General features: G+C 29.4%; 1 protein-coding gene across 7 annotated transcripts in view; it reads right to left on the bottom strand.

Annotated features, from left to right (window-relative positions):
* Positions 1-26,493, bottom strand: part of ctrip (E3 ubiquitin-protein ligase ctrip) — a 164,109-nt gene that overhangs the window by 29,496 nt on the left and 108,120 nt on the right. For all 7 annotated transcript variants that reach the window (XM_075380498.1, XM_075380496.1, XM_075380493.1 and 4 more), the window contains 7 exons: positions 18,756-19,008; positions 16,399-16,535; positions 13,022-13,128; positions 10,717-10,899; positions 7,450-7,641; positions 5,676-6,041; positions 1,308-1,516 (listed from right to left, as the gene is read on the bottom strand). In XM_075380498.1, the coding sequence (XP_075236613.1) occupies positions 1,308-1,516; positions 5,676-6,041; positions 7,450-7,641; positions 10,717-10,899; positions 13,022-13,128; positions 16,399-16,535; positions 18,756-19,008 (1,447 nt within the window). The remainder of the gene's footprint in view (positions 1-1,307; positions 1,517-5,675; positions 6,042-7,449; positions 7,642-10,716; positions 10,900-13,021; positions 13,129-16,398; positions 16,536-18,755; positions 19,009-26,493) is intronic.

Below are 26,493 nucleotides of genomic sequence, written 5' to 3'. Positions count from 1 at the left end.
ATTTTTAGTATAACTGTTCTCCAATTAATTCAGACAACCAATCTCTCCAGTAAAAAAACATTGTATGTTGGTTTGTTTGCTATATGGGCTCATATTTTTATTTTGAATGAAGCGCTACCATTTAGCGGAAAAAAATTGAACTGTATAATAAATTGTATTGTATACTATAAACAGTACATTAATATTTATTATACTTGTTAATTTTTACATTAAAAAAAAAAAATATTGCAGACTAAAGTTTTTTGAAATTTTGTAAAAATAAATAAGTATAGAAGCACCATGCTTCTTGATACGAACAAGATATATATAATATGAAAATGTATTAATCCTTTTACTTCACTATATTTCTGTCATCATGGCAACAGAAATATAATTAAAGAAAATTTCTAACCTTTTCTTCTTTAATGAAAATCTCTAAAATACTTAATATTCTCACAAACATGAGGAAACAAACACGTTGAGGGTCCATGGAATGGAGCCCCATGACCAGCTAGTGTTCTATAATATTATGTTAAAAAGAAAAGTGAATGAATCCTCTATCAATGTATTCTCACAAATAGGTAGCACAAATTTTATACAAATTTTTAAATATTTGTACTGCTATATGGTTATCTAATTCGGCTATTATATACTTTAACACAACACAGCATAATCTCGAAAAAGGAATTTTTAAATTACATTTTTATTGATCATTTTACAATCTCTCACAATTAGATGATCTTTTTGTTAGTTTTTTTTTTTTTTACATATGAAAAATCATGTCATACTCTTTATAATGTCATTGTTTAAGAAAACATACAAGCATGATAAAAAATGAAAGCTGAATAAATTAAATAAAAATTTAATCACAGATAATATAACTAACCGGTTTTTTATATCATGAGAGAAGAGTAAATTTACACGGTACGAAAGGATCATTGGCAGGTTCAAAGAAGAGAAGCCAGATATGTTTAACAATTATAAATGATCTACACAGAATTTTGAGCTACCTATAACTCAAATGTTTAACAGCAAATGAAGGAAAATGATGACTGACAGAGTACAAGTAATCTAGCTCAGGATATACAACTGTTAGATACGATATATGTGAATTTGTAATTGTACAAATTCTATAACTTCTAAAATAAAGTTCAATTTTACACCAGGCTTTACAAGTATATAGTCAACTCAAAGACTAATCTTGTAAACAATCAGCTACTTAGCAAAATTATAAAATACTAGTAACTATCATTGATTTGACACAACACATAAAACACAGCTCATTAAAAAAAAATTACGTACTAGAAACCATTTTTTCAGAAACTTACCGGTAATAAACAGTATGAGTTTGAACCCATATACTAGCACTACCCAATGGAGCTTCAGTATCAGTATCAGTCTCAGATTGATCATTTGTGGCCGCAGGACTAAACTGTCTCACAGCCTGGTAAACAGTCATATTGTAAGGTAAAACATGATCACCTATAAGGAACTGTAGTTTATGTCTTGCTGCACCTTGACTTATCACAACTGCGGCCTGGAACAAAATTGATAAAATACTACGTCAAAATAATACATACTCTGACATAAAAGACAAAAAGGTTTTTCATACATCAAACACTTCATCAAGTAGCTCCCTGAGAAATAAAAAAAAAAATAAAATAAAGTGCCATAACATAATCCCTAATATAAACCAGCTCTCTACAAATCAAAACTTCTTTATCTACAGAATGCAAATTTTTCAACTGATGGATAACTTGAATTTTAATGGCATTTAATGACAAATGACTGAAGTAGGCGATATTAAAAAATGCTGGTATTAAAACTGTTTACTCACATCTAAAAACACTACATATATTTAACAAAATTTTTGTCATTAAACTACAAAGATACTTTTGACATGTATTATCTTCCTGTCTTCCCATATCTTTTAAGTTATTAAATCATATATACATACATATATGCAGAATATTTCTTTATCAATCAATCACTGGCTAGGCACTATGTATAGCTATGATGAACATGCAGCTGGGATAATATTAATATCATGAATAAAAGATTGTGACAAGTAAACAAAGACGTGAGCATCATTAGCAGAGATTGGCAAATGGAAGTCACTCAAAGACTTAAAAGGGAAATTCAATCTTTCAAATTGTATAATCAGACAGATAGTTCATGACCATTCAGGGTATCAAGAAGTACACAGCAAGTGAATTCCTTCTGCAAACAACAGAAAAAAAACAGACTGCAAACGTTTCAGTATCAACCTGTGCCCTTGACCTGATCCTTCAGATTTCCATATTTCCACCACTTAAATTTCTCCATGATAAACAATTCTAACAAGTAAAAATGACCCAGACTAAATAAAAGGAAAAAAAAGTTGCTAAGAATTTATATTGGTTACTTGGATTTTGTAAAACTCTTCCATACGATCTTAATGACTAGTCCTTGCTCCGCGATAATTTATTTACATTAACGATTGATTTTTAAAATATTCCAGAAATTGTAGATATCGAACATAGACTCCAGTTGATTCAAGGCTCATATACATATGCCCGCCCACATACTGCATCTCTTGTTCATGTAATTGTCAAAATATAACAGTGCTCTAGAACCAGTGACATGTATAAAACTGAATCCAAAAACAGTAAGCAGAGTTTCATTTGGCATCATTCATAGATTCAAAATCCATTTTAAATGAAACTGTAATGGTACCTTTTTTTTTTTTTGAGAAATTGTTACTTACATTTTTTTTTTTATCATTTTTGGTTGAGCAGAAAATGTGACTAACTTAATATAGTTGTTTATTTTCTAGTAAAACTTGACTTTAAATTGCTTAACAAATTATATAACTTTATGTATATACAACAATGTATTAAAATGTTTTTACAAAATTATATAGCTACAAGATGAATCAATCAGCAGTTACTACAATTTAACTATTGCACCTACAATACATATACATTTTCTAATATAAGCAAAGTAAATTTATTTATGCTGTGATGAGAATTCTTCACAGGCTTTTTTAATCTTTGTGAATACAATGCATGTTTGATTTGATTTATTTTATATTTTTCCCAATATTTAAAAAAAAATTCTGTGAATTGAATCTCCAGCTTGCTTGGACCAAAGAACTAATCAAATTCCATCCAAAATTGCAAACAATGTGCTATATGTTCCAAAACATGAACTTTCAATATTTTAGACACTTCTGTAGCTTCAAAATATGTACATAGTTTGTCAATATGCTGCACTGATTCAATTTATCACTACTTACGACTCACAACCTTGTCCATAGTTTTGAAAGCAGAAACAAATGGTATCAATCTGATAGGTCCAAGAATTCCACAGATTACTTAGTCATCTTTGTTGAAAATTGAGGGATTTACAGTGCTCTGACATTCTCTAGCTACTTTTTGTCATCACCCAACAAACAAAACTTTTCGTAATCTTGTTTTAAATCTTCATAGGTTTTCAATCTAAATATGTGGTCAACAAGACGAGGCTCATCTACGCTGCTTACTGCAATGCTGGTATTCTTACTCATTATTGTCTGGAGATTTCTTAATTCCCCTACTGATAAAAAGCAATAAGGACAGGGAAAAGACAATGCTACTATTTTTGACCATTCACAATGAGAGGAATTTTAAAATGTGAAGTAAACTTGAATGGAATATTATTCAGATTATACAACTTGAATATCAGCTTGATGTTTGTATAGTTTTCCTTTATTCTAAGTACTAAGAATATCATAACCAATCTATTAATGCTAATAAAACATTTTTATCTGTCTCATTCCTCCTTTGGAGTACATATTTTTTTATTTATTTATATCATTTTTGAGATTTTCACAATCTTTGTTTGCTGAGAACATTCTGCAAACACAGACATGCTTATTTGAAAACCCCTTGACCATTATCTGCTATCATTTTAATATGAACATTGTCAATGAAATTCCTGTTAACTCTTAACTCTAGTAGCTCTTTGACATCCGAAGAACAAAAATTAATATTACTGAAAAAAAAAGTGCAATCCAACCCTTTTACCTCTCCCCACCACCAACTACCTTATACCCAAGTCAATGAAATCATTATTTATACTATTTTATCCATAAATGGTATTCATAAAACATATTTATATTTAATTTTAATAGAAAATGAAAGACTATATTAAGTTAAAGTTGCGTTTCCTGCTCGACCAAATGCAATAAAATTATGTAAATGATTTCTCAAAAAAAGGTAAATTTACAATGGTTTTTGAAACTATGAATGATGCAAAATGAAACCCTGCTAGCCGTTTTTGTATTCAGTTTTGTTATAACTATATCACACTGGTTCTCGAGCCCTGTGTAATAAACTAGCAACTAGTTATACAAATGAATCATCACAGTCCAGGAAGTGTTGTTAATTAGAATCCCGCAACAGAATAGTGGAATATGAATCTATTAAAAGGCCATTAGTGCATTAAAATATAACTAATTTAGCCAGGAATTTGAACAATCCATCTTCTACACATGAAAGTTAGCCTTCACCGAAACATCTATGCCTCTTGACATTTATTTACATCAATCATATGAAACAAATTATCTATCTACGTAAAAAATTATTTTTTTTTTTGCTCTCGATTAAGCTGAACATTGGGGGATCAAATTATTTAAGTTAGTATTAGATTTCATGTTGTAATCATAGTTTCTTAGTGTAAATCCCTACAATAAAATCATACATGTTTTCTGTCTTTACCATATATAGTGTGATCATTTTCCATTCGATAATTATCTTTTTAGGCCATCATCTGAATAACACAATTGAAATATTTTGTTATATTATTTTAATATCTTTTTTTTTTATGTAAAGGAAACAATGATGAACTTTAATAAATCAATCACAATAACAGTATCTCAAACATCATAGTTTCCAAAATATCATATTATCTTGTTTAACAAATCAATGTAGTGCGGGGAAACAAGTATCTGCCAAGCTAGGCCTGAGCCATATGTCCATAAAAACTTTTGTGACTTGTTATGAGTTCATCATCCATCGTGAATTACCTTTCCAGAATTTACTAAATTTATAAATTAACTTTATTATTAATTGATAGTTTTTTTACATAAAATTTTTAATACTGGACTCATCTTCTGTCTATAACATATCCAGTGTGATCACTTTCAATTTAGTAATTATCTTTATAAAGCATCATCTGATCAGCAACATCAAAATAATATCTTATGTTTATATTGTTATTACATTTTTTTGTATAAAATAAACAGACAAATTTTAAATAATCACAAAAAATATAGAAATTGCAACTCTGGAAAAAGAAGAATTACAAATTGCTTGGGCGAGATAGATCTTCATGGACTACTTTAATAACAGCATTAAAAAATCCTTTCCAAACAACAGCACAACATAAGGTAACCCAAGCCAGCTGTGTGAGCTTCAATAGCAGCAATATAAAATATCACTGCCATTCGATGCATTAACAGTAATCCTTGACTGATTTCAGTATGACACATTAAGTCATTAGTGCTCAACATATTTAACCAATTTCTGAGATCTGAATTGTAATTCAAATCCTAACAAACAATTCATACTTATCTTAACATTTGAAGGAGAAATTTTCAAAAGAACAATAAACTAGAACTTAAAAGTTTCACAACAAATTTGAGACTAATGTAATTAAAAAAAAAAATTATTTACCAGCGTATCATCTATATCTTCTTCACTATTATCTTCATCAGAATCACCTGAGTCTTTATCTCTATGTCTCGCATACCCTCTAACGACAAGGTAACGTTCAATAGCTTGTACTAATGCTAAAGGATCTATTTTTACAGTACCACCTTTCCACTGTTTTAAACTTGTACAATCTGGATGTCGCTGTAAGTGACACTTAAGCTGATGCGTATTGAAAAATTTTAAAGCTGTCGTACTGCCAGTACCTGCAGGTAGATCGTGCACTTTAACAGGGAACTGTTCCAGTTGTGATACACAACCACTTAACTTGCTAACTAAAGCCGATAATGAAGAAGAATCTATATCACATGTTTCACTGTCACCATCCAACTGGAAAATAATAATAAACTCAATAATGTACAATGTACAACAATAACAATAATAAATTTAACTAAAATCTTTAATGACAAGTGCAATTTAAAATGTAAATTGTTAAAAAACAATTTTTTTCTTTTATTCATATAATCAAAATGTAACTTAAGCTTCAAACTTAACTGGTGATTAAAAAACCATGCGACTCGCTTATTGTTTGTTAATAACATTCAGAGATTATATAAAATAACATTCAGCCTATAATGACTATTCTTAATGGATATTACTGTGAATTATGACTCAATTTTATTTGAAAATTCATTTGAAATTAGCAAAAAGAAAAGTTATTTAACTTTATTATTAATAAATCAAATATTTTCTATTGTCCACTATATATAAATGTATTATTAAATATAACACAGCAAAGTTGTTCCTTACACTAAAAACTAACACAAGAGTTCTTTACTCTTAATTGTTTTAATGGTTTTTACAATTTTCCCATTTGTTATAAAATTTGTGTCCATCACTCACTCAGTCTTCCTACCATATCTTCTGAAGATCCATCTAAAACTCAAATCTCAAAATGTAAAGTTTTTGGGTGTTGATGTTTCTTTTCCAAAGGTAGAACAGTAAGAGAATATTGTCTCACCAAATCTTGAAATATAACATACCTGTCACATAGAATCTAATTTTTATGAAGTCTGTTAAATTTTTATTTACTCTTTACTTTATCTTTGTAATGTATTTGAGTCAATACAACAGATAAAATAATGTTTAAAGTTTATTTTATCATCAGATGAGACACTTATTTCATTAACTTAAAAAATATATCAATAATTGCACCAAAGAATTTCTCCTTTAAGATATAGTAATAGATAAATGAAGTAAGTCAAAAGATTTCTCCTGTAAGACACAGTAATAGACAAGTGAACAGTCAAAATCAACAAACTTTTGTGCAATTTTATACCACTGGATCTAAACTATCCACATTTGGCCATTATCATCACATCTATTGATCTATAGTCAATCTGATTTAATGAACTTGAAAACAGATACATCTGCCTGACCAAGAATGATCACCTAACATCTGGTTTTTTATTGTGGTACTAACACCTTTTCTTCTTCACAAAATATATGATGCAAGACCAATGTTTACTAAAGCACCACTAAAATGTTAACACAGTGCATTACACAAAAAAATTAACAACCATCACTATTTCCAGTGACGGCTTGGCTACATACCTATTTGCCATTTAGAGCACGGCAAAGCCAATCAATGATGAAAGCATTAGTGGAAAACCACTGCATATCAATTTGGTACCTCTAGTAATAACTTTAATAAAACGTACAATATCTCTACAAAAAAATATAAGAAATAAGTGCAACTAATTTATAAACTAGCGATAAATGTGTACAAAATTCTAACCGGACAATTTGAGAAAACGTGGAGGAAAATACGTAGCCGCTGATCTCGACAATCATTAGCAGCTGAGGTGCGTGTTAAGAAATGCAAGAGTGATCTTATTAGACCACTATGATTAACTTCAAATGGTGATATGTCTGACTGCATTACGATATCACGTAGTTCACACAAAGCACTCAAAGCTGCTTCTGTACTCTGTAAAAAAAAATTATATTAAAAAAAGATAACAAACTTAAAATGTGTTAAAAAACTTATTTATGTTTTCAGTACAATTTTCATTACATTATGACAATAATGTTAAGAATTGTACTGAAATATTTTGAAATAACTTATAAGACACCATTTTCTTAAAAAGAAATATATTAGAAACCAACGGAAGGGCTTTGTTTATTAATTCTAAACTTCTGCATAGTTTCTATTAAAGTAAACAGATTACTCTGCAGGCAAAAATAAGAACATGAACTCAGTAATAAATGATATACAGTCTAAGGTATAAATTGTTTTGCCTGTATATATTCAGATTCTAAACAAAAAATTAAATAAAACATATCTATGAAAAAGTGTAAGCGACACAAACGTTTCATGAAAACACTCTACTACGCAATTTCCATTGAAATTTATTCACAGTGTTTGAATTTATAACTTTTTATTTTAATTATTTATTTACAATTATTTCATTTATTTATTTCTATTTGAATTTACAATTTTTATTCACAGTATTTGAATAATTATCAACTTTTGGATCCTCAGTTCATACGCTTTTTAAAACAGTTGTTTGTTTATCTTTTGGGTTGCTAATAGAGAGTAAAAATAGAAAATCACTGTGTGCACATCTAGAGAAAATAAAGTCTTTTTTTGGTAGATTATCTCAATACTGGGATATGGATTTATATATATATATATATATATATATATATATATATATATAAAAACATTTTCAAGGTTATAGGATATCATATATCTGAAAACTTCCTGAATAACTATTACAACCACAAAACAATGAAAATAAAAAATATATAATTACATTAAAAATAAGTAATATATTCTATTTTATCAGTGAAGAGCTATTACATCTAGGGAAAGGTAAACACTCTTATGAAGTACATGGTTTTTGCAATTTAAAGCAAATGAAGTTTACTGAATTTATTTTAATCTTAATCCAGTACTTACGTATTAACGCCACCGCAGATACAGCTTTATTTAAAAACAAAGTAGTCAATCGGATTTCGGTGGAAAATGAACATTCTCTTTATTAATTTTAATAAATGGTTATTTATATTTATTTATTTTATAAATATAATTTAACCAAACTTAGCCTATGCTCTCGCTAACCTTGACTAATTAATACCGTAATTTTTTGAGTATTTATTTAATAAATTCAGTAATTATTGCAATTATTTATTATTTAAATAATCAAAACACTCCTGTTAATTAGTCAAGGTTAGCGAGTGAAGCGAGCGTAGGTTAAGTTTGGTTAAATATATTTATAAAATAAATAAATATAAAGAACCATTTATTAAAATTAATAAAGAGACTGTTTTGAATCTATGTTAAACTCTATATCGGCCCATTTTCCACCGAAATCCGATTGACTACTTTGTTTTTAAATAAAGCTATAGCTGCGGTGGTGTTAATACATAAGTACCCTTAATCCATTTGGCTTCTAAGGAAAATAAAAATAACAATGAAAAATAAAGTGGCAATTCCTTCATCAAAGGACATTTTTCAACATTACACTGTACATAAATATTTGTTTTTGAAAATTCAAATAATTCAAAAACATACTATGACCATTATATTAAATTAAATTTAATATCAGATGAAACTTAAACCACCACTAACACACAGTAAACAGATAAATTAATCTTACCAAATTAATACCAAGAGTCAATGGGATCCTGCATATTCAGTTGGTATTTAATTCTACAATTATATTTTTTTTTAACAGATAATTTTTTAAAAATCACCAAAACTGTTTCTCTTTATAATCTTGAATTTTGTGTTTTAGTGTAATTACAGAATTAAATATCAAATGAAGATGCATGATCCTGCAAAAATTGATTCTTGGTATTAAATTGACATGTCTAAATTATTAAAGTAAGTTTACCGTGTGTTGGTAGTTTAAGTTTCATTTGATGTAAAAAAAGAGATTAATCTTTTTAAGATTCATATCATTCCTCTGTACTTTTAAATTACATTCAAATATTTAATAAACCACTTAGTAAAGAATACTGAGATAAGACATTAACATTATTAACTTAATGTTTTATAGAAGTACTTTCTTGGAATCCCACATAAATAACAGAATTATGAATTGCATATTCAAAAAACGAACAATGGAATTATTTCAAACATGACTGAGGATGCGAGATCTTGTTTCATGAAAAATTAAGGTAATATGTATCTTATCTCAATATTCTGTAATAGGTGGTTTATTTAATAGAATATATATAAAGTGAACCTATTTATATATATATATATATATATATATATATATATATATATATATATATATATATATATAAAAATATAAAATGAATTTTTTATAAATTTATCTTTATTAAAATTTTCGACTACTTATATCAAAATGGTTTCAACTACCTTTATAGTATCAGATCGTAATATTTCTTTTTGTTTATTCTGTACAGGAACAACTTGGTGACTTGATTTATGAATCTTTTGTACTTTATAGTACAAAGTATTTCTATGTGATCCCTAGTGACTTAAGTTTATCGAATGTCTAACATAAGGCATTAAATGGTAAGTCGATGGGTGAATAAGTGTAAAAGCCACTTTTTGACTTTGTATACTCTTATATTTCTGTAGATCACGTCTCTTGATAGTAAGGCAAAGAAAATTTTAAGTGTTTATTAACAGCTGTTAAGTTTAATTTACTAGAATTCTCCTTATGTATGTTAATATTCTCTTGGTCGAAGCTAGTATGACAGTGTCAACAGATCTTGTACAAAATGGCCATCTAACACTAGATTAGTACTTTTTCATACATTAAGCAATTTCGATCAAAAGTAATCACTGCTGTTTACAATTTCTGTACTGTATTATGTCTGTAGAACCATGCTAATACTTAGTAATTATGTATTAGTTCTAATGTTATCACTCATATGTATGTCAACCAAGTTTGATGAAGGAATCATTAAAAAAAAAAATAAACAAAATTTGAAGGAACATTGTTCATTTTCAGAAGAGATGGAAGGTTTTATAATTGATTTAAGCAAATATTTTTTTGTTTATACAATGTGAATAAATTACCTGTATGTTTAATTTATTAATAGCAGTTGTTAATCTGGATAATACAGTAGTTGGAGCACCAGGTGAACTTTGATAAGTAGCTACAAAATGTGCTGCGCGTTCTCTAACCCAAGTACGAGCTTTTTCTCTATTTCCTGCACTTAAATTTGCATTGCTTGTACATTTTGATAATGAAGAACCTTCCTAAAAAAAAATATGCAAATATATGTAAATTAATAAATAATAATAATAATATTATTATTATTATTATTAACAACTCATGGAACTAAAATTTGATAGTCAGTTAACCCTATACAAAATCTGTTCAAAAAATAACAAACATTTTTAATTACGCACCAATGGAGATATTTAGTGACGCGTTTTTGGAAGCATTGTATTCTCAAAACCTCCTTTGTAAGCACATGTTCTTAGCTTGTTGATATCTCATTTAGTTTTAGTGTTTTGTTATTTGAGTGCAATATGATTAAGCGTCAGTAGTGATTTTTGTAATGTGAAATTGTCAGGAGCAACAATACAATGTAAATTTTTACGTGAAACTGGGGAAAACTTTCACAGAAACCTTTTAACTTTTGAAACAAGCTTATGGAGACGATGCTTTAAGTCGTATGAAATGCTACAAATGGTTTTCACGATTTAAAAGTAAAACCATTGCAGATGACCCTTGACCAGGAAGGGTTCCAACATCTATTGATGATGCCCACGTTCAGAAAATCAATCATCTAGTGTGTGTAAGTCGCAGATTGACTGACAGAGAACTTGCAGAAGAGGTTAGCATCTCAATTTGATTATGCCATTCATTTTGACTGAAAAATTGAACATGAATAGAGTTACAGCTAAGTTTATTTCACATTTGATGACCAAACAGCAGAAAGAACATAGAATGGATGTTTGTCAGCAGCTTCTTGAACAAGCCGATGATGATGATGAAACATTCATGCAAAGCATCATGATGGGAGACAAAAGTTCAATCATCACAATGGATTGACAAAGGATCTCCACGGCCCAAAAAGGATGTCAGTCTTGATCCAATGTCAAAGTGATGCTCTCTATTTGTCTTGATTTTAATAGAATTATGCATTTTGAATTCTTGCCTAAAGGTGAGACAGTGAACCATATGATTTGAATAACTGTCCCTAAGTGCACCTTTCATTATTCAGAACTTATGCCGCTGGATCATTAATATCTTCAAATTAAGTCCTTGTTAGTCTGATAAATATATTTATAAATAATAATAATAATAATGTAATAATTAACCTTATAGTAATTAAACATTTTTATAATAATATATTTAATTTATAACACACTTATGTAATATTTTCACTTATCTAAATATTATATTATTAGTAAATTATCTCACACTGTTAGGTTTAAAATAGTGTACATGTACAGTATTAATGTTTAAAAAGTATTATAATTAATGTATCTATATTTAGTTTAACCTTGCATGGTTAATAAAGCTACATGCTTCATTGATTGATTTAGACTAACATACCATTAGAAAAGAAAAAAATAATATAAAACTTAACTAGGATAACAAATTTTTATGCTTTACATAAGTAAGAAGAAAAGAGTTAGATAGTTTATTTACCATTAATAAGGAGGACATGAAACGTACTATCAAGGTATTTTACAACAGTTGCATGAAAAGTCCGCAAAAAGAGACCAGAGTTGTGGCAAAACCATGGTTCCTTCACCATGGCAATGCTTCTGCACACTCAGCTGTCAATTAGTCAGTTTTCTGCCAAAAATCAGATTACTGCCTCCCTGCTCGCCAAACCTGGCTCCTTGCGATTTTTTCTATTAAAATTAATAATGAAAGGATACTGTTTTGAGACTACTGATATTAAAACATATTTGTCATGGACCTTAATTTATCATGGTCATTTCAAATGAAGCTATCCAGGAATGCTTTGCAAAGTAGAAACAATGCTGGGAAAGGTTTGTGAATGGTGGAGGGGAGTACTTTTAAGGGGACATGGACCAAAAACCTGTAAAATTAACAATTAAGATTAAAAAAATAAAGTTCAGTTATCTTCTGAACAGACCTTGTATAGTGAGAATAAGCCATAATGAAAGTTTTTCTACTAACAGTTCTACTGATTTTTAATTATTTAAAATTAAAAAAAAATATTCTAAAATCAGTCTATATTTCTGGTATGAGAATTCTTACAGTTCATATGATAACATCATTCACATATTGTCTTCTATTAAAAATTAGCAAAAAAAATTTAACATGCAATAATTATTTATAAGCAATGGAATAAAAACAAAATTCTATTAGAACATAATAAAATTATTTGCTGACCTTATGGTATGGCCGATCTGCACTGCGTCCCCAACGTGCTGGATTTAAAGATGCTAAAAAACTACTGGTTTTCGATGTAGCACCAGATAACCTGGATCTTGATGTACCTATTGCATTAAAATAATTATTAATGAATTTTAGGATTTTTTTAAATAGAAGATACATAATAAAGAATACATTTATTTTTTTTCATTTTATCAATATTTTGTATGAAACTGAACCAAGTTAACTAATTATTTTTGGTTTTAGCATCATGAAAGCAGCTCAACCAATTTTAACTAAAATTGTAAAATGGCTGATTTTTAAATAAGAAATTTTTTCTCTGTCATTCAATCAAGTGTTGAAAAAATAAAAAAATAAACTCAAAAAATTTCAAAAGTGAAGCTATTGTAAGATATTAAAAAAAATATTTGAATAATGTTTGATTAGGCTCTAACTCCCTTCTAGCAATTTCTTTTTCTTTTCTTTCTCAGAGTAGATGTATTATTAAAAAAATAAATATATAGTGGTGAACAAATTATTAATCCAAACACAGTATCTTCAGAAAATTTTATTTTTAAAAGAAAAATGTTTAATGAAGAAGTTCATTAGAACTTTGCTGGTAAGAGTCCGCCGAACTGGACGGCACAGTGAAGTCAACAAACTACGTTTACAGTTCTAAAACATGATCTATTCTAAATGTGAAATGAAAAAGGGAAAAATTACAAACTAAGCATAAAAATATTATATTTCAGTTCAATTAGATTTGTAATAAAAAGTACTTTCAAAAAATACCTTGATTTTTTTAGAAAATTTTTTTCTTCTTCCATTTGATGAACTGCAGGACTTGAATATGTCATGTTTTCCTCAAAAAGGTGGGTTTATGAATTGCACCGCTAGGTAGCAGTACTTGACCCACCGGGTTGGTCTAGTGGTGAACGCGTCTTCCAAATCAGCTGATTTGGAAGTTGAGAGTTCCAGTGTTCAAGTCCTAGTAAAGTCAGTTATTTTTACACGGATTTGAATACTAGATTGCGAATACCGGTGTTCTTTAGTGATTGGGTTTCAATTAACAACACATCTCAGAAATGGTCGAACTGTAAATGAAGACTACACTTCATTTACACTCGTACATATCATCCTCTTAAGTATTATCTAAATGGTAATTACCAGAGGCTAAACAGGAAAAAGAAAGAAATGTAACAGTACTTAACAGCGCCTTTGAATTTACAAATGATCTTGCACAAAAACTTGATGTACTTATAGTAATAAAATTTAAAAGAAAATATACTACAGCTAGTTTTGATATTAAATTGTTTCTAGAAAGAAAGGCAATAAATTTTAATAATAAATCCATACGATAAAAATCAGTAATTCATAAAGAAATAAAATAATCTAACAAAACGCAGCGATATCCTAATAAATTACAATGAAATTGTAAACCGTATAAGTTTCACAGACATCATTTCTTCCGCTCAAAAAACTAACATTTTTGTAATATAAATAAAACTTTTTATTAAAATGATACTGATATCAAAAAAGGTAAGACCACTACATTTTTATTATCAAATACTGTTATTAATTTAGAATTTTGTTTAAAAAAAATACATGTTTAATGTAATAGATAATAGATATAAAATAACACATAAGCAATGTTTAAGCGTCCCGTATAATAAGAAAAAATAGAAAAATTTATTGCAAAACTCTTATCGGCCCAATTTCATTTATATGTAATACATATTATGTTTACAGAAATAATACAATTCTTATGATTACACGTTTAATAAATGAAATCGGGCCGGTAAGAGCAACAATTTTTGACCGTCTTCGTGGGGTTATATCCATTGTATCTAGAAACAAATAACAAACTTATGACAAACTCGCAAGGTCACAAAAAACTAATTGACAATGAATTACAAAAGCACAAAAACCAGTAATTCTGTTTGTATGTGAACTAACAACATAATCTGAAACACCAAACAGCAAGCCATCTACTACAGAATGAAAATTCCCTACAGCAGAACAAAAATTCCCTTTGTTCAGATTACTTTGTTCGCTACTGTATATAATCTTGCTTATGCTGCATACAATATGTGTAGTTTTCTCCAGATACATACCCCAAAAAAATACAGGTACGATTTACTATGTGACTGAATGTTACTACCATATGTTAAAAATATTCATCAACTAGAATAAAACTATACATAGATAAATATAAATGTAGACTAGGTTTTACCTATTTTTTTAATATATTCTTTAAAATATTACATATTTAATTACCGTTTGACACTTGAGTGTATATAAATAATAACAATAGTCAATCCAAGTAGTTGTTACATATTGAAAAATGGTATTTTAGAATTGACCAATGAAGTGTCGAATATTGGCCAAAATTTTATATTGTTAATAAAGTTAATTTAACTTTTTTTTTAGGGATATCGATTTATTCAAAAAAATGATTGTTGAAGAGTAATTGAGAGATGTCAAGAAGTTAGATCTTGACCCATTTGTTGTGTAAAACAATACCTTCTATAAGATAAAATTTTCATCAAGTTAATGAAATTTGTAGGAATAACTTAAGTTTCTAAACTAAATACTTTAATGCATTGAAGGGAATAAGATTTAAATACTTTAGCACAAAAAATGATTTTTTAATGTTTCAAACAGAGGCTTTCTATCTAGTTAGTTAAACTTTATTTTATTTGCATGCTCACTATGAATTTTTGCAAAACATTTTTAAGGGCAAAAAATAAAGTAAAGATGCTTAACATTTTTATAACTAGTGTCTTGCCTACAAGCATAGTAAGTGGTTTATTTATTTATTTATTTATTCTTTAATATACCTTGGAGATAAAAATTACAATATACATTTTGTTTTTTAAATTTCGTACTCTGCTTCATCCCCTCTGGGAAAAACAACGTACTGAATTTACCCAGTGGAAATACATTTTAATAAAATATTTGAAGGTATAAAATTAAGTAAAACAAAATTTGTAAAAATTTTACAAAAATTTTTTTCCTAATTTGGACCTCAACTTCTCTTTAGGTGATAGTTATTAGCACACAAAGATTGTCATGTAATAACATAAATCAAAGGTAACATTACTGAGCAGCATCATTAATCACAGTTATATCTCTATATCATAATCTTCAGTACCCAGATTAAATTAAAATAAAAATAGTTACTTTTGACTAGATAAAGACTATTGCAGCACTGTTCTTTTACAGCTGGATCTCAATTATTTCATTACCTTAGGATGGGTCAGACCATTTCAAAAAGACCTACCAGAAATATTCAACACTTTATTTTGTAATGGTTAAATTTCTACAATAGTTCTTGTTCTAAAAAATAATAAAAAGAATGAATCAGGATAATACATTTTTTAAAAACCAATCACCTTTAGAAAATAATTCGTGCATCGGACTAAGTGAATCTGAATCCTGTCGCGTAGTCCTTTTACCACTAGAAGACATTCTGGAAGAGGTTCTCTTTTTTTCTTGTGTTCTTTTCCTTTTTAAAACATCACTCAACCTCCTAATTACAAAATATAAATTAAAATGCATTAAACATCTAATATTATGAGATTTCAAGGGACTTAACAAAATTTGTTAGTTTAATCACAAGGAAAGAATTTTATAAAGTTATATTTGGCTAACATACATCAAAATGGTTAAAAGGAAAATTAAACACCTAAATATTATAATATCAACTAATGAAAGTAACTTTTCTTAACATTTAAGAAACAATATAAATAATGTTGTACGTAAATTAAATGTATAACTGTATAAGGAAGAATTTTTTTCCACACTACAATATAAAGAAGTTTAAAGTGTAGACAAGTAGCAAACTTATAACATATAGTAAACTAAAAAACATTTACAAAGGGTTATCAGAACACATCTTAGTGAAATGTGGTTTATAGGGCTATCACATCATCATTCAATCAAACGCTGAACATTTTGACACACTATAATAAAAAAAACTGATGTTGATCTTTCTAACATAACTTATGTAAATGAGTTACAAGAAACTGTGTACTAGTAAAGTACATTCGTCTTTTCTATTTTAATGCATGAAATGTTTGACAACATAAATGTTCATAAAGCCCAAACTACTTTAAAATAGTAGCAAAACAGATCACTGAAAGTTGTAGAGCAGAGCGTCACAAGAGATGCTTATATTTCAACCAAAATAGATTGACTAATTTGTGATCTTCACGAAGCTCAAATAATGTATCATATTCTATAGAAATTGAACTAAACAGCACTGATTTAAAAATTTACAATGACGATTTATATCTTCCAGCAGATATTAATCTGCTAGTTGCTTTTGTTGTTTAATGAAATTGAATCGTTTAACAAATTAATGAAGTATACTACAGTTTAACAGAAATAGTAAGTACAAAAAATCTACACATGATACCACAACCTACAAAATGAAGGTTACAATAACATATTGATTTAAAAAATATGTATATCAGAATTTGAGAGGAGATTCCCGATAAACAGCTAATCAATTAGTTTATTATATCAAAACTTTGTTTTTTTTTTATCATCAGTGATTAATAATAATTGAAAAAAAGTTTTAAGCAAAGCTTTATTTTTAATTAGATATCACTTGAGAGATTGTCTGGCACTGGATGAGAACTTGGAGTTCACAGATCTATCTCTGCTACTGATCTATATTTATGTCAGTAAAAGTCATTATTGCTATACTTTTCTTTGAAGTTACATGTTATTTATAGTTAAAATTAGTATGAATTTTGTGCAAATGTTAAATATAAAAATATTTTAAGTGCAAAATAACTAATACAAAATAATAGCGTACTCTAACCTGCAATTATGATGCACTTGGCCTATCCAAAAACATTAATGTACAATAAATATGATGTAATTGGCAGTCAAATTGTTAATTACTCAAATGTTGGCAAATTACAGAAGTGTATCCCATTCACTCACATAATTTTAACAAAACACCTAAATTCTTCAACACCTACTGTTACTAACAGGCCACGTGCATCATAAAAATTCAACAGCCACAATATACAAAAATAAATAAATTAGCTTTAAATTATTTTATTTACTTCATCCAAATGTTTGGAAGATGGTAATGCAAACAACAGTTGTAGCCAAAAACAAAAATTCTTGAGCTAGTTTAAAGCAGTCATGTTATTAATAAAACAACTGCGATTTAATACAATGATTAACCAGTCTGATGTTACTCTACTCTGGTATATCTTTTTTTTTGGATTGAGGTGCAAACATAATGGAATAAACTACAACTAATGTAGTGTGTAAAACTCCCCTATTTTTAATCATGTATAATTACACTAAAATAATTTTTCTCATTTTCAGTTATTTCTTTTCATATAATTATAAAAATTAACAATATACTCTTTAGGTCTGTCTGGAACTCATTACAGGAAATTAAGTTTTCTTAGCTAGAAAAACAAATAAATAATCTCATATTTCAGAAACCTTACAACACACGTCTGACAGCAGACTCTTAACATCTATTATTTTATTTTAATATAGACATAGGCTTCTCACATTTGTTTCTTGCGAGCAGTTTTTTTTTTCATTTGTTGCAAGGCTATCCAAATTTTAGTTAAAAATGAAAAAGTATAAATAAACATAAAAAAAACAAACAGACCTTAACATGCCAATGTTTTGAAGGTTTTTTCGTGTAAAAAATTAATTCTCTTTCTTTTAAATTTTTGATAAAAGAATAAAAATTATAATAAAATTAACTCACAATTGAGGACTGTTAGAAGACTGGGTTCTAGCATCATCTACATTATTCTGTAAAATATCCTGCTGATGTGATAATCTTCTTAAGTGTGTTGTTGTGTTACTGCTTCCATGACCACTGCCATTACCACCAGGAGACACTGAACCACCACTTGACAACATATTACCAATTGATGGAACAGATGCTGATCCAGTTCCTGCCGGTGCAGCTCCTTCTGATATATTACCACCACTTCGACTACCAGTTGTTCCACCAGCTGTTCCAAAAACAAACAAATACAATCAAAAAAACTAGGCTGAAAGCATCTTACATCAATATAAAAGGAAAGAATTATTTTTACTGTAATAAAATCTTACTGATGTCTTAAACTAGCTGGAAACTTCAAACTTGGCATAGATATTTCCTTCATATAACAAGCTTCTATTATTAAGGACAGATTTTTTTTTCTAGCTCAAAGTAGGTGGAAATAAATTCAAATAAATTCTCTAAAATTAATATCTTGCATTGGATAAAATTCAATAAAAAAGCTGGGCCTTCCTTTTTATTTGCCTTTAAAAGGTAGAAGCAGATTATGCACAGAACGATGAACAAAATCTATAAATTCAACTAGATGCTAGGTTTGAAATTCAATGAACACTTTTTCAAAATTTCACTAGAAATATATCTTTAAAATGGATAAGGAGTTTTGTGTTTCAAGGTTGAAACACAAGTTGAAGAAGCAACATAAAATCATGATGTGAAGGACAGTAAATGTACCCATTCCAGCCAGATAGAATTTCAATTTATATTCAGTTTTATGGGTACAAAATGGTATTAACTATATGGTAAAAATGAAAGATTCAAGATTTTCTAATGCAAAAAAAAATTGACTTTTACACACAAGTTTATGTCTTAAAAGACTATAATTAGATCATGCATGTATCTGGTTGGTATAATTTCAGATATAAATGATTGGTACTATAATAATGAATTAAAAACAAACAACTATGTAATCACTGCAATGGCAAATCAGTGGAAATGAAACCACCCGTGTTTTAAAGATTACAACATAAAAATATTTGTTGTAAAATCTGACAATATAAAAATTAGAATTTCTCATATTTATTTCAAATTTTAATAATAATGCAGAAATTTACTGTTTAGAAGTGGCTCATCTTAGGCAAATGTATAAAATTTAAAACTTTAATTTAATACTTGTATCTTCACACTTATGATCTATATTATTTGAAAATTACAATTTTTTGGATGATCATGAATTCCAGAATTGGTTCAAATTATGAACTGCAGTACTAAAAATATATTTTATATCATACGTATTGATTATATAAATAAAATATTCAAACTGACATAAATAATTAGGAAAAAGAAAAAACTATAAAGCAATCATAATAAAAAGATGTGATTTCATCTTGTTATATTACATTAATATCTTATTTTAAGAACAGTTAAATTCCAACAATTTACTTAAAAATGTCTAATCAGTTGTTTTGAGATGCAACTGAAAAAAATCTGAAAATCTGTTATTAGGTACTGGAAAAAAACAACAAAAAAACAGACAAATATTTATTTTACCTTTCCTTTAACAGCGGAATTTCTGAAACTACTTGAAAAGTAAAAATATGCCTATTTAACCAAAGTTACCTCCCACATTTCAACATTTGCTCTGCTTTATATTTGAAGTGCAATGAGAAACATGTCACAATTGACAGATTCCTTATTACAGTAAAACTTCTCAATATCGAACATGACTCGAGAACAACAACAATTTGTCCGTTATTTAGAGGCATCTACTTTTCAGGAAAATTTGAGTACAGTATTATAATGTAAAAAAAAAGATTCTAATTATAAAATGACAGTAAAATAAAAGTTATTAATGTAATATACTATAATGTAATAAAAATAATGTAAGCTACAACAATATAAACTACAAAGAAGTTACAGTACGAGGTGCTACCCAAAAGTTCGGGGAATTTGAATTTCACGCGCGAACCATTGCTGGTACACCCTGCTGCCGCTAGATGTGGCTAACAGTACTCTTTGTGAATCAGTGTTCCAACAGCTGTGACGGTGAGAGGCTGCATTGTTGACTTTCGTGCGGTTGTGTAACGTTGTGTTTTACTTAGTGAAGTTCTAAATGGCAGATTTTAAAGAGCAAAGAACCTGCATCAAATTTTGCTTCATGCTTAAAAAAACTGGTACAGAAACCCATCGCATGCTTGTGGAAGCATTTGGTGACAATGCTATAAGTAAAAGTAAAACTTTTTTGTGGTACAAACGATTCAAAGATGGACAAACAACAATCAATGACGATGAGCGTTCAGGAAGACCATCAACAACAGAAAACATCGCAAAAGTGTGAGAGGCTATTGTTGCAGATCGTAGACAAACAATCCATGATGTTTGTGCAATCGTACAAGTGTCATATGGGTCCGTGCAATGCATCTTGTCGAACAATTTGAACATGAGACGCATTGCTGCAAAATTTGTAGAGACTGTTGAACAGGGACCAGAAACAAAATTGCGTAGCTGTCTGTAGTGAATTGAAAAATTCAGCAAGAGATGATCCTAACTTCATCTCCAACATCATAACCGGTGATGACACATGTGTGTACAGATATGATCCTGAAACTAAGCAGCAGTCATCACAGTGGAAGTTACGAAGTTCACAGCGGCCAAAAAAAGGACGTCAAGTTTGTAGCAATGTGAAGTCCATGATGATTGTTTTTTCAACATCCAAGGAATTATCCATAAGGAATTTGTTCCTGTTGGTCAAACTGTCAATGGGATGTGTTCTATTGTGAAGTTTTGAAGCGATTACGTGAAAGCATTAGGCGCAAACGTTCAGATCTGTGGGGTAACAACAGCTGGGTTCTGCACCATGACAATGCGCCCGTGCACACATCGCTAGCTGTTCAAAATTTCTTGACTTCCAAAAAGACAGTAGTGATTCTCCACCCACCCAATTGCGACTATTTGCCCCGTGCGACTTTTTTCTCTTTCTGAAAAAAAAATTCAATTTTTTCAAGGCCGTCTTGTTAGCATATTGAGGAGATTCAAGAAGAAATGCAGAACGTGCTTTGAACACTTACACCTGCAGACTTCCAGGAATGCATGGAATCATGGAAAAACCGCCGGGATCATTGTATCAATGCCTAAGGGGATTACTTTGAAGGAGACAGTGGAAATTATAAGTTATGGTAAGCTATTTTATTTTTATGGTAAAATTCCCCAAAGTTTTGGATAGCACCTCGAATATAAAAACATTAATTAAAACCCATGTACAGAAAATTATGTAAAAATCAAAATAAAAACCAAATACAGATATGTACAATTAATTTATACATAGATAGTTTAAAATTGCTATCTATTTTAGTTTGAGCTAATTCCTGGTACATATCTTTTTCAATAAGCACCTGAACTCCACTTCTGATATTACAGTTATGCCTTCTGGTAATCCTTTTTGTAAGAAATATTGCTTTATTTTCTAACCTCTTCTCTAGCTTCCTTTTTTGTGATGGTAAATTTGAGTTCATTGTCGTATGCATCATCAGAGTCAATGTCATTTCTTTTGAAGTAGTCAAATCTGAGGCAGCAGCAACATCACAGATTTCAGTCAATACATCCTGTGTTGAGCACAGTGTCAATGTTCGGGTTCTCTTTGTAGTTTCCAAAAGGTTTAATAAGTTCTTGTAATTCAATCTATTCTATAGAATTTTCTTTGGTTCAGAATTAAGATTTTCAATTTCAGAATTGAAGTTAGTTTGTGGATTAGTACTGGCTTTTACAAAACAATTTCTCACTGTTGTAGTAGTAACCTGGTTATAACCATAAAACTGCATCCAACACACTAATGCTTCTAAAAAGGTCATTGGCATCTGTCAACTTTCACTGTCGACAATAAGTATCATAATACTTTTTTCTGTACTTAATTTTAAAGTTCTGAATGATTATCTACATGAAGTGGTTGATATACTGCAATAATAGTTAAGAGGGAAAAATGATCAATTTTACATTTTGTAAGTTAACATGTTAGGGTAGGATTTTGTATTGTCCAAGAATAATCTGACTTTCCTATTTTGCCTTCTCATTCTACGATCAAACCTAACAATCTGTCCACCATTATGACCAAAGTCAGCTAAGATTTTTTATTTGAATACCATTCAATTTCCAATGAATTTATATTCACACTGTGAAAACATCATGGCTTTGCAGATTATTAGTGGTTTTTAAAATTTACTTGAGGGTTCACAGCCAAGATATCAATCAGTCTTTCTTTTGATACTTTTCCCCTGCACATTTTTCCTCTTTCTAATAAATTTGTTCACTGGATAAAGCCCAGAAAAAAAGACCAGTCTCATTACAGTTAAAATATTTCTTTCATTATAGCTCACGCATATTTCATTTAACTTTTCCTTCCACTCAGACACCAAATTCTTATCTACATACCACAAACATTTCTATATGGGGGGTCATTCCACATCAAATCAACGAAAATAAATGTAATTTTCAGATTCATGTCCAGGAATATAAATAAAATTTACAGGTTTGGCTCTAAACATGAAGTGATGCAAACAAATTTTTTTTTTTCAGTTCTTTCAGTCGCTCAGTTTTTTTTTTTGTAGGATCGAATACAGTTTTACCAGCATGGAACCAACTTCTACAGCTTCAAGTAAAATGTACTGTTACAATCTATTTGAAAAGTGAAGTCATAATTCCTGTAAGAAGAATCTGAAAAGTGAAAGCAAGAACTTCATGCATACATTTACTTTTCTTAAACAAGGTTACAAAATTTGTGATACTTGCTGCAAACAGTTAGAAGCCTCTGGTAAAAATATTGCTGAAGAATTTACTTCTGATGAAGAATTTCAACAATTATTAGATCCTTTATGTTCCCCAGAAATAAATGAAGCTGTAAATGCTCTGAACAAAAGTTTCATTATTTTAAATGAATTACCTATTCAGAAAAACACGACTATGTGAGAGAAAATAAGCTCAGGAAAAGCTTAAGAAAGCAGCAGTAGTGTTCAAAAGCAAAATATTGAACATAGATTCAGATTCTTAACAAGGTGCTATTCCTCTCTCATTTGACCGTGAAATTATCAACCAACTGAAGAAAAAATTTAATACCCAGATGATAATAGCGACAGGATGCAAATATTGACTATGATTCCTAAAAGCCTGGTTAAAAAAAAAGGGTCACGTCATGTCCTGATCCTAAACCTGGTAGAACTTTAGATTTTGAAACAGCAGAAAAAGTAATTGATCTGTATGAGAGTGAGGGAAATAAGACAAATGATGCCCAGAAAAAAGATTTTATTTCTCTTTAAATAGAAGATGAGATAATGTTCAGAAAAAATTAATTCTGTGTATTCTCCATGAAGCTTTTGTATTGCTTAAACAGAGGTATTCATTGGTGAAAATAAAATTTCCAAAGTTCTGTGAACTCAGGCCTAAAGTACCGTGTTCTTGCAGGTGCAACTGGAACCCACAGTGTTTGTGTATGTACAACGCACCAAAACGCAAAATTTATGGTTATGCATTGTAGAATGAAAGAACTGTTAGAAGGTGATAGACCAATTAAGTTTTCCAAAGATATGATGTGTGTAATGTGTGCTAATCCAATTAAAGCTTGATATTTTAGAAATTGGAAAATTGTCCTGGGTTTGAAGAAGTCAAGAGGATTAAGGAAGCTTTCGAGCTCAACTGCATTGAAAACATTACCTGCAAACAGTGGATACAAGTTGAAAAAAGAACATCTCTTGAGACATTAGACAAACCTACTGAAGAATTCATCAGTACACTTTTTTAAAAACTCCTGTAACTTCTTCAACACTCATTTCTTGGTAGTCAACAGTCCAGTTACCTCACCACAGTAATCTCTGAAAGAAGATGAATTTCTTGTAATCTGCGACTTCACTGAGAACTATTCATTCATTCTCCAGGACACAGCCAAAGGTTTCCACTGGAACAATGCACAGGCAACAGTTCACCCCTTCAAATTTCCAAGATCCAACAACAAAAATATTGATGCATACATCTCTTGTCATAATTTCTGACTGTCTCACACATGACACAATAGCAGTACACCTTTTACAGAAATATTTAATTGGTTTCATGGAGTCTCATTTTACCATAAAACCAAGACTGATCTACTACTACTAAATTTTCTCAACCTCTAATACCATAAATCAAACTTTTGGATCAACGGAGTGACTTTTTTTGCCACTCTCATAGCAAAAGTGCATGTGATGGTATGAGAGGGACTGTTAAAAGACTTGCAACTAGAGCGCAAGTCTTCAGATGACCTACAATGACCAGGTCATGAATCTACGACAGTTGTATGACTGGACAAATGGACTCATTAGTCTATACATTTCCATTACTGTACAATTGAACAGGATAAAGAAAAGGAGTCTTTGAAGAGTAGGACAATGACAACAAGAGCTATACCAGATACTCAGAAACTTCACAATTTTGTTCCACTGAACAAGAATCACGTGTTTTCATTTTCTAACAACTCAATAGTAGCAAGCACAACAAATATTGACGATGATCTGGAATTCACAGAAATGGTTGTCGACTTCTTTATCTGTAGATGGATACTGGTGGTTGGGGTATGTTCTAGACTCAAATGAGGAAAATCAAACAGTGAAGATGAAGTTTTTACATAAGTTCTTACAATGTTCTTAATGTACATAGGAGTGATGTTATTTCAAAAGTAGATCCCAGGGTAAATCCAACAGGAAGAATTTACAACCTCTCAAAGCAAGAAGTGGGCAATGTTAACCAGAAGTTGTAAAAAGAAGGGTACACTGTGTAATTCTTCTGTAAATATCTTTGGAAGCTATACAAATTGCAGTTAAGTGGTGAGTATGCACAAGTTCATTATTTTATTTCACCATAATCACATTGCAATCCCATTATAAAATATTTACCACATGTATAACACATTAGGAAGCAAAAAAACGTTTTTCAAATTTTTAAAAAATACACTTTTGGATATATTCAATGTCAAATAAACTATTACTGTCAGAAAATCTTGCCAAGTGATAAATCATATGAAAGCCCATTCCAAGAGCTTTAAAATGACACCAAAATTGAGCTCTCTAGCACTTATAGGAACTGAGAAAATTATTTTTTTTTTTAAATTAGATGGAGATAGTTTGTTTTTGCAATTTTTCACTTTTTTACAGGGTCCTACACAAAAAACTGAGCGACTGAAAAATCTAAAAAAAAAATTTTTTTTTACATCACTTTATAGATATGGGTCGATCAATCCTGTGAATTTTGTTGTAATTGGTGAAGGTAAAGTTAAGAGGCTTGTTGATTTGACATGGAATGACCCTATGAAAATTCATCATTTATTTAACCAACCCCCTGTTGCTTTAAACTCATTGTAACAGAGTTCTTTAGCAATTTCTACCACTTTCTCATATATCAAAGTTCCAGAGACCAGAATGTTATCAGCATAAGTCCTGCAAAACCACTCATAAAACAAATAATCAGCTGCTAGGCCTGAAATTTTAGGAAATGCACATTTTCTTAACTGATTGTCATTTTCAGTTCATGACTTTAGGATATAAAGTGTACTGTATAAGATATCATTTATCTGAGTTTTCCAGACATCAAAACATTTTGCCATATCATGTACACTAAGTTTTTCTTTTTCTTCTAATATCAAGCAATTACGATTTAGAAATATTTCAAGTTGCAGTAATGATGGTTATAATGATTTTTATAA

The sequence above is a fragment of the Lycorma delicatula genome, chromosome 12, assembly GCF_047948215.1.
Source record: "Lycorma delicatula isolate Av1 chromosome 12, ASM4794821v1, whole genome shotgun sequence".
Lineage (NCBI taxonomy): Eukaryota > Metazoa > Arthropoda > Insecta > Hemiptera > Fulgoridae > Lycorma > Lycorma delicatula.
The sequence above is the reverse complement of the archived record's forward strand: the minus strand, read 5'-3'. Positions and strand labels throughout refer to the sequence as shown.